This window comes from Carlito syrichta, unplaced genomic scaffold (assembly GCF_000164805.1).
Source record: "Carlito syrichta isolate Samal-C Ts95f unplaced genomic scaffold, Tarsius_syrichta-2.0.1 Scaffold307930, whole genome shotgun sequence".
Taxonomy (NCBI): Eukaryota; Metazoa; Chordata; class Mammalia; order Primates; family Tarsiidae; genus Carlito; species Carlito syrichta.
This window is the reverse complement of record NW_007252026.1, coordinates 444,807-455,150: the sequence shown is the minus strand read 5'-3', so window position 1 is coordinate 455,150 and position 10,344 is coordinate 444,807. Positions and strand designations below refer to the sequence as shown.

Here is a 10,344-nt window from a genome sequence, read left to right as displayed (position 1 = left end):
GCCTGTAATTCCGGCTACTTGGAAGGCTGAGGCGGAAGGATCGCCAGAGCCCAGCAGGTCGAGGCTGCGGTGGCCAGGAGCGGCCACTGCAGTCCAGTCGGGGTGACTGAGTGAGACTCCAACTCAAAAAAAACTTATTTTTTTCTAAGGAAAAATAACTTATTCTCTAACTTATTTTTTTCTAAGAAAAAACAGGAGAAATGCCTGATTTGTTGCAGACTATAGAAACAGGGATCAAAAGGCTCAAAGAAGCCGGGCACATTGGTTCACATCTGTAATCCCAGCACTTTTGGGAGGTCGAGGCAGGAGGACTGCTTGAGCCCAGGAGTTCAAGACCAGTCTAGGCAACACAGCAAGACTTCATGCCTACCAAAAACAGAAAAATTAACCAGGAGTGGTGGCACACACCTGTAGTCCCAGCTTTGCAGGAGACTGAGGCAGAAGGATCACCTGAGCCCAGGAGGTCAAGGCTGTGATGAGCCATGATTCTGCCAGTGCACTCCAGCCTGGGTGACAGAATGAAACTCTGGCTCAGAAAATAAAAATAATTTTTTTGTATAAGAAAAGGCTCAAATAAATGAACATGCAGTAAAGGATTTACTCTCTAAGCCCCTCACCAAGACAGTAAGGAATGTGATGGTGATGGGGCCACCGGCATCACTAAGCGGCCCAGAAGCTGCCATCATGGCAGGCTGGGTCTTACAGTAGGAGGTGCTGATCCTGAACTAGTGGCAATTGGGATGACAGAATCCTGGAACAGCAGAGGCCAGTGGCAGCGTTCAACCATCCTGTCAAGGGAGCCAATTCGGGATGACAGTTACAGGACTGAACACTGGAATCTCAGAGATGACTTGTCAGAGAACATGGTGCTCCTAGCAGCAAAACCAACAGGCAGCCAACAAAGGTATTTATCCCTACAGAGGTAATCAGAGAAGACCAAGCCTGACCGGTGGGCAGGGGACTGTGGTGGCCCCCCGGTAGAGAGTCATGCTCTCCTGCCCAGTTTCCAGACCAGAATCCAATGACTGGAGGAGACGCAGGGTCTCCATGATCCAGGAATTGGCAACTCCAACAAAGGGGCTACCGGAGACTCCCTCAGTTCTTCCCCGAAGGAGCCCACAGTCCCTGACTTGGGTAGCATACATCACAGAAAGGAATGCCCTGAGCTTCCGAAGACTTATGGATAAAGGGGTACGTTGGTGTTAACACTCGGGGAATCAGCACTGTCATGGCCCCCTTGTTAGAGTGGGGCTTACGAGGGCCAGTGGAGTCCTGGCTGGGTCCCTCTCACAGGGGATTCACGTGGTCCAGGGACACCCGCCCAGTGGTCATTTCCCCATGGACAACTCCCACGTGGATCATCGGTGACATCCAGCAGAAACTCTTACACTGATTCCTTGACTTATGGAATATAAGCTATCATAGAAAAGGCCAAATGGAAGTCCCCAAAACTGCCATCCTGCGTAAAAAGAGAAATCAAGAACAGCACTGCATTGTACAGGTGGACAGAGGTTAGTTCCACCTTCAGAGACCCTTCTGCAGAACAACGCATTGATCTGTTGTTACTGAGAGATGACATGTTGCCTAAATGATACAAGCAAGAAGTGACACACACTCTGATGTCTCAGGAACTCGCATGTGCTCCAGGGGCGGGGAGAATAATCGCTACAAGGATTCACAGGCCCAATGTGGCTGGGCACAATGGATAACGCTTCTGACCACACATCAGAGGATTCACAACCCACCACATGGACAAAGGTCCTGGGGTCCAGTGCTTGAGAATTCTAGACTATTCCCTCCAGAGAAAAAGAAAAGTGTCTGTACTTTGTGTTTCTTAGCGCTAAGGAAGAAGCACAATGGCTGGCAGACCTCTTTGGATTTTTGAAGCAGCATATGCCACACGTGGGGATGTTGTTTCCACCCACTTATTCCATGACGTGAAAGGCTTTCAATGAGATTCAAGCCAGAGGGTGTTCCGGAAAAAGTGCAGGCTGCCACGAGAGCAGTCCTGCCACGGGGGCCTTGAGTTCCAGCACACTCACGATGCTGAAGGAATCTGAATAGGAAAGACCCACATATATGAGGTTTCTCGCAGAAGCCGCTGGGAGAAATACGTCACAGACCGTCAAGAATCTGGACCACGGCCGCCATCAGAGGAACACACGACCCACAAAAACAGCTCCTGGCCTGCCACTGAGCCCTGGTAGAGAAGCTGCGTCCGTGGGAGGCCTATCAACTCACAATGTCCCCCATGAGATGGAAATGGGACGTCTGGGATCGAGTGCCAGCAGGGCCTCAGGGTGCACATCGGAGGGGTCAGACTCTTGCATGACCCACGGCGGCTGCACCCGTGTCAGGAGAAGACTTCCACGTGACTCACAACGGCTGTGCCTGTATCGGGGGAGAGTCCTGCGTGACCCATGACTACTGAGCCCATGTCAGGGAGAGACTCTCACATGACCCACAGCAGCTGTGTGCATGTCTAGGGGAGATTCCCACATGACCCACAACTGCTACTCCCATGCCTCTTCATCAGCTTATACCTATGGACAGAGGGCAGGAGGGGAACACTGAACTGGGTCCACAGCTGGTCAGTTTGGTGTGTGATGGACGGGAGGACAGTGATGAGGGGAAGTCCTCCCGGGGGTAAAGCTTAGAGAAGCCCCCTGGGTACCCACTTCATGGAAAGAGAAGCATGCCAAGGTAGGGATGCATAGGCCGTGGGGAATGGCTTAGTCAGTGGGTCAGGATCCAGAAAGAGAAATCTTGAGAGGCCAGGAAGGAGGAGGTCTGGGGACGAGACACACAGCTCAGCCCACAAGAGTGGACACCAAGTGTGAGGCCTCCAGCTTGCACGTGGACATACGTCAAAGAGCCTCCACCAGAAGAGGAGCCCATGGGCAGTCTGACTTGGCCCAACCATGTCAGCTGCATCTGTCTTTGGCCACACAGTGCCACAGCAGTGCACACGTGACCCGAGTGACCATGACAGAGGGATGCAGTCTCAGCCTGGGCTCCCACTCACTGAGACTGGTCTAGCTACTGCTACTGTCAGCAAAATCCCAGTGCTGAGCCCCTGGTAGGTTTCAGTCCCTGAGGAGCAAAGTGCCTCATGGTTAGATCAGACCCTTCCTCCCCGGAAGGCAGCCATTTGTGCCGACGGGTTGACACGTATTTCACGTATGATTTGCTTTCCAGCTGCAAGTCTCTCTAACATCACTACCTGAAGATTCACATCCAACTTGGCAACATGGATATCACATCACATGGCCTGGACAAGACAACCAAAGACAGTATGGCAGCGGGCATGTGACGGGCGTCCCCTGGCCCTCCCACACCCTATCCCCTTCTGAGTTGACAGTCTGTCAAGAAAAAGAGGCCTCTTAAAGATGCAGTCCAGGCACCAGCCTGGAGAGGAAGCCCTGTGAGGACATAGTGTGACCCTTCAGGTCACAGCAGGGCCCATGAGCCAGCAGTGAGGACGCAGTGCTGTGTCCCAGCAGACAGGACACTCAGGTCTGAGAGATGAAGGGGAGAGGAGCCATCCACCGCCTTCATTCCAAGCACTGTCCTGGGAACATCTCATCTCTTGACTTGAGGCTCTGTGAGTCCAGAGGTCCTGAATGACACGGAGGAAGTCTTCCATTTGGGAATGCTGGGGAAGTCCCCTTCCACATACGGCTGTGACCACTGCCCCGTCATCTGGGGTCGTCATGCCAAAACCAGAAGGCAAAGCAGGAGTCGCCACGGTGGCAAGGAGCACTGACCCTGTCCTCAGGCGGAGTCAGGACTGTCACTTCATGGTGGATGGGGACCAGGTAACCCTCTAGACACCTCCTGGCACGGCCTCAGCTACTTTGAACTGGAAATGGGCAACTACAACAGCCATGACCTGGGAAGGGTACGGGACCCAGGGGTCCAGAAGCCTCAGGGACGGAAGTCAGGGTCAACAGAAGGCAGGGGCACCGCTGAGGGTGGAGAGGCGGGACCAGCACCAGGGCAGAGCCAGAGTCTGTCCCAGCAGCTCTTCTCTGGAAGGTTCCTCAGGAGTCGCAACCACAGAGCCTGCAGCAGCTGCACTGGACGGAGGGAAAGTTGATGCCAGGAGGGCCAAGCGTCACAGTGGGCAGCTGCCGAGGACGCAGCAGCGCACCCCCAGTCCCTGTGTGGGGTCTGCACATGTCCACTCCAGAGCTGCCATTGGGTCGTGCCTGCTGTGTTTGCCCATGTCCAGTCCACGCTCGCTGAGGCAGCTTGGGAGACGTCCAGTGGGTCACGGTGAAGTGACAGTCCCGACTCCTCCTGAGCGGGACCGTGACCCTCACATCACAGGGACTCCTTGCCCCGCCTTCCGGTCTTGGCACAAGGACCCCAAAAGAACTCCCCACCACTCAGTGGCCTCCAGGTAAAGCCCCACCTCTGCTGGGCCCCCAGGGCCAGTGACTGACTGATGCTGAGATATGACGGCTGACCCCCCCGGCCCCACAGGGATGGCTGGGTTGGCGGTGCCAGCCTCCCTGCACAAGCCCCGAGAGACACCCAGTGTCTCCTCCCCTTCTCCTGCCCTGCCAGCTCTCCCTCCAGATGTCTCCAAGGCTCACCCAAATCCCCTCAAGACCTTCAGGGAATCCCGCCTAGGACAGAGTGGAGGCAGGGAAGGGGAGAGGAGGAGGGTTGAACTGGATGGCCAAGAAGTCATCCTGGGAGGGACCTGAGAGCAGAGCCTTGAAGAAAGGCAGGGAGGGAGCCCTCCAGCCGCCGGGGAGAAAGCGCTTAGGCAGAAGCAGCAGCTGGTGCAGGTGCCAGGATCGGCAGGCCCGATGAGCTCCAACAAAAGCGAGGAGGCCATGAGACCACAGTGGAGGGAGGCCAGGAAGGACCGCCAGAGACACGGCCAGAGAGGCTGCCCACGCCCCGGGATCACAGAGGGCCTGATGGCCGTGGAGGGCACCAGCTGGAATTCTGAGCGAGGTGGTTCTGGGCAGGTGTGAGCCAGGTTTGAGGCCTCCGGGTGTCATTTCAAGTGGAGCCCAGGGTTGCAGGGCCTCAGCACCCGTGTGGACACACCTGTCTTTGTCCCTAGAACAGGAAGTGCACACCTGGCCCGGCTTGATACACAACCACGGAGTGCTGAGCACGGACACAGTCAGGGACTCGCCCCTCAGACGGGAAGACACACACTTGCAAGAAGACCAGACTTCCCCGGCCTCCCCTGGGAAAAGCCTCAGCAGCACAACTGACCAGGGGTACTTGCCTCGCCTTGCCGACAGGTTCAGCAGCTGCTGGCTACACTGCAGTCCAGGTAACCTCTAAACCTACGTGAGTGGCTTCATTTCAAGATAGCAAGTGGGAAGAGGAAAGACGCTAGATTAGAGAGTAACATCATGGAGTGGTTAAGAAGCATGGGAACAGACCATCTTTTTTGAAACCCACCTCTACCAAGTACAAGCTGGGTGACCTTGGGCAAGTTACTTAACCTCTCTGTGCCTCAGTTTTCTCATCTGTAGAATTTTAATTATAACAATCCCCTCAGCAAGGAAAAGTGGCTCACGCTTGTAATACCAGCACTTTGGGAGGCTGAGATAGGAGAATTGCTTGAGGCCAGGAGTTCACGTCCAACCTGGCAATATAGCAAGACTCCATCTCTACAAGAAGATTTTAAAATTAGCTAGGCATGGTGGCACACACCTGTAGTTTTAGCTACTCGGGAGGCTGAGGCAGGAGGATCTCTTGAGCCCAGAATTTGAGGCTGGAGTGAGCTATGATCGTACCACTGCACTCCAGCCTGGGTAACAGAGCAAGGCACTGTCTCTATAAAATAATAACAATAATAATAATATAATAATAATAATAGTCTTCTCTTCATGGAGTTGTTAATAGAATTAAATGAATTGACAGTGTCTGAAACATAGTAAGTGCTTTGCCGTTATTATTTTTTTACATGTAAGCAATCAAAGGACACCCACATTAACATATAGGTTGAACGAATCTGCATGTCAATCTCTGGACCTTAAGTTTCAAGTTTGATGCCTTCCATGTCATCTGTATAGACCAATACCATAGACTTCTGAAATATAGCTGCCTCTGAGCTGATGAGTTGCTCACTGCGTCTCATCAGTGACCGTCTTCCAGGAAGGCTGCCATGCCCACTGCACTCAACCCGTGGGCGAGCTCTCAAAGGCCTCCCCGAGCCGGCTACTCCCCAACCACGAGGAGCACTCCGTGATAAAAAGCATCTCAAGAGGTCCATTTAGGTGATGACTTTGGCCTCATGCGTGACTAGATGTCCGTGATTTACCCTCGCTAGGCAGAGAGCAGGGCTTCAACTCCAACCGCACCAGCCTCCGACCAACACAGCGGCTCTTGGCGAGTCTTTCTACTTTTTCTTGTATGTGAAAATCAACGAGGTGAGGGGAAATGCCCATTACCTGCCAGGCTCTGAGCAGGGCCTTTGACATATAATTATAAACGCTGCGGCTCATGCCAGGTGTGTGGCGGAGCTGGTTTCAGAGGCAGTTCTGGAGCTCCACTCAAAACCACTCGAGCTGAGGGTCAGCTTGGATCACTGTTCAAAGTGATGTTTTTTGTTTTTTGTTTTTTGCTTCCTCCACCAACAGTTTCTCTCTACAGATCACTGAAAGAAGGGGTTCGTGTTAGCTTTATGTCCTACAGTTGTGACAACAATGACAACATCTGGTATTCACTAGTGCAGTCTCGAGAAATTGTTCTGGCTATTTTTCCATGGATCCAGGGAGACTGCTCCAAGAGTCCTAGACACGTAACCCCATCTTTGACAGCGATCACACAACTCAGAAATGACTAATTTTGCTGCATCCCTAAGCAGATGGATTCAGTAAACCAAAAGGCCTTCATGCTGACCATCCAAGCAGGCAAAGCCAGTTCTTAGGCTGAGTCTCCTGTCAAGAAAGGCTAACTAAATTCCAAGCAAGCAATTACACTGATGTTTGAAAAGAAAATTACTATGTGGTTTTTTTGGTCAAGTACTTTATAAACGAGGGCAGAGTTTGGTGATTATAACGGTGACTGCGGTCCAAAGTCATGCTTTTTATTCCTGACTTTGCCAGATTCCTTTGTCATCACTGGAGTAGGCCAGTTAAGTCACCTTCCTTCTGTAGCTCGAATCCAATGAGCCCACCACCGTAAGACACTACCTGGGGAGTGCTTAGCAGAAGAAGCAACACTCTTTTAAAAGATGCTGTTGTGATCACTCTCTATATTTGTCTGGTTTATGCTGCTGTTACTGATCTAGGTTTTCATCTCGGCATGAACATTTAGTGCAGGTCTGATGGAAGCCTTTTTGCTTTAATTACTAAATTAATAAGGTGCCAATCTGTTTTTTTAAATTATGAGAACTCATCAAAAGTGATACAACGGAGAATGTAACACCGACAGGCACGCGTGTGTTATAAAACACGAGAAATGGAATGAATCTCAGTTTGCCTAGACATAGTCCTTTAAATGCAAAAGTTTTTAAGTTTAAGAGATAACATAGAAAAGTTAAACTAGATGCCAGATGGCATTTTTACTCACCAAAATTAAAAATAATCAAATACATAAAAAGCTCATTAAGAGTATTTTCACAGTTACTTATATCAGAAAGAGAAAGCAGTCATTTTTCTTCACCATAAGCAACACTTATTAATTCATCTATAAAACTCAAGAAGACATTTCCCATGTCTATAAAAATCCACAAATTTAAATGCCACATCAGTTCATTAATTTATGGCAAACTCTCCTTCCACGAATTTTACTTTTAAAATATTTACTTTTTGGTTTGTACTAAAATCTCATGCAATTCAATGACAGCACTTAACACTTTTCCCACTGCAATTGTGAGATTTGGGACTTTAAAAAATATGAATTTTTAAAGTTATCTCCTCAAACTATTGTGTAACTATCCTTCTTATTGCAAACTATAATCAGGAACCACCTTACACATTTTGTTTAACAAGATAAAAAACTGCAAATATTTAATTTTCATTCATAGTAGAAAAAAGTGAAGAGATCTTTAAAAGTATGTTAGTTCAAAGCATAACTATACTTGTCATTATTCTCGGATCAGCATGAACTATTATCTCCCTAAATATTTTCTAATTCAATGCCAAACACACCATATGCAATATCACCACTTCCAGAAAGTGTGAGTCCTGCTCCATAAACAGAATACATGTCTTGGCATTTTCCTCATCCAACCCCATACTTTGGAAACATCTTTTTCCTCCAGGCATACACTGTTGAGGCTGGAAGGGGCTCCAGCAGCCCTCTAACTGGAAGCCACCCTCCTCATTACAGTGTGGCTTTAAAAACGTGAGGCAAAGCCTCTCACATATTGGCGATGCAAGGCTACTCAGAAATGAATCTGAAATTCGCATCCAAACTTTACCTTTGTAAAATCCCCAGCGAATCTCCCACGGCGGTCTTCACTCCTTCCTTCCCAGGTTTCAGAAATTTTTCTTTGAAGGTATCAAATGCTTTCAATGGCATTTTGGATGCGGGGGGGAGGGGGGCACCTCCGAGCCGTTAACAGGCAGTCTCAGAAACTGTCATCCAGGCTCTCATTTCCAGGGTGGGAACCTGTTTCCCTTGCTGGACACCTGGAAGTCAGTTCTCATGGAGGTCACTACTTAAAATCAAAAGGAGTTGAAGCCCAGCCCAGATCTTCCAAGATGAGACAACCCCCTCCTTTCTGCCCCCACAAGAAGAGGCCAAGGGTGCCTGGCTGGGGATTCAGCCCTTGTGAGAGCTCCCAGCTCTCACAGCCGGTGGCGCTGGCTCACACAGCCACTCTCAGACCGCGCGCTGCCTGGCTCCCTCAGGGAGGGGGCTGCAGCTGGAGGAGCTCTGGGCTCAGCCCTCCAGGAGTCCCCAGGCCAGCAGCAGCCTCTGCGGCGGCGGCTCCAGCCCCTTCTGCCGACCACGTTCCCTCCCATCCCCACCCCTCACCCCAGCTGGGCCCTGGCTCTCACCGAGCCTTTCCAAGGTGATGCTATAGTAACCAGCACAATACCTGCCCTCAGCCCTGGCTGATGAGTGCCTCTCAGCCAGAGCAGGCACCCAGGGAAGTTCATGCAACATTTATGGGTCCTCTGCTTCCCTGAGGTCCTGCAGACAGGCTCTCAGCCACCACTTCAAGCCTTTTATCTCCCTCAAGGGAGCCATGAAATAGTGTTTCAGCCAGCCGTTAGCATGGATGGGGTCCCCGGACAAGCACTTGCACTTGAGAAGCTAAATGCAAAACCCAGACCACAAACATCTAGCAGGGTGTCCTTGTGCTCCTAACTGTAAGAGCAGACTCCCTCACGGTGTGGTCCACCACTGCCTGGATATCTAGTTGAAGATATTGAGCAGAAAGAGGTCTGGATCCTGCTGAGAACTCTCCACGGGCTCCTCCTTGTCCTCAGGACAAACCAAAGTCCTGATCAGGTCACCCGAGGCCCCTCCCTGGACCCCGAGCTTCTGGTCGCCCTCTTTCCGTGTCAGCCTCTCCCAGGACTCAGCAGATGCCCTGTTGCCCCTGGGCTTTCCTTGAGCTGTGCCCTGTCCCCAGGCAATGCTCCTAACCCCTGATCTGGGCAACTTCTCAGGATTCTTAAGTCACACTGAGACACGTCCTACAGAAAGCCACAGAGACGAGCTGAAATGCCCTCGTCCGCACCTCCAAATCACCCATGCTCTGCCCAGCAGAGACTGGCAGGGAGTGGGTATGACCTGATGCTTGTTGGACTGGGGCTGAGATATGGCCTGCTGATCGGCGTCTGTGGGCAGCGGGGTGACGCTCTGTAGATGATGCTGTGGTGAACGCTTCACCCTCGAAGCTCCCATGTTCCAGGCCGCCCTCTGCCAAGGCTCCCAGAGTCATCTCCACAGGACCAGTCAGTGCTCCCCACAAGCCACAGTCCCGGCCCTTCCAAGACTTGAATTAAGTTAGACTAACGCAGAGCTGGGGCCCTGGCAGGTTAGGTGGCTGCTGGTATCTCTTGAGTTCTTGCTATGGTCCCAACTCTGTGGCAAGCACTCTTTTACCGATGACCACAATCTTCCCAGCACCATTGTGTGGTTAGTAGCTTCTTATTTCCCCCACTTTACCAACAGGAGACTGAGGCAGAGAGAAGTTAGCCTGGCTTGAGACCACAGTCAGTAAGCAGGAGGGCCGGGTTTCAGACACAGACGGCCCGGCTTCAGTCGTGCACTTCTATCTTCCTCCCTCCCACACACTTGACTAAGGCATATTTTGCCTTTCGAATAATTCACTCATTTCAAGTGGACAATTCAGATGCTCAGCAAATTTTCCAGGTAGTGCAGCCATCCCCAGGAACCTGTTGC

At 51.2% G+C, this 10,344-nt stretch overlaps 1 protein-coding gene across 1 annotated transcript in view; it reads right to left on the bottom strand.

Annotated features, from left to right (window-relative positions):
- SLC17A8 (solute carrier family 17 member 8) overlaps window positions 1-8,533 on the bottom strand; it is a 50,675-nt gene extending 42,142 nt beyond the window's left edge. Inside the window, exon 1 of the mRNA XM_008064689.1 lies at window positions 8,405-8,533. Within this exon, the coding sequence (XP_008062880.1) occupies window positions 8,405-8,505 (101 nt within the window). The 5' untranslated portion in view covers window positions 8,506-8,533. The remainder of the gene's footprint in view (window positions 1-8,404) is intronic.
- Between the last annotated feature and the right edge of the window lie 1,811 nt (window positions 8,534-10,344).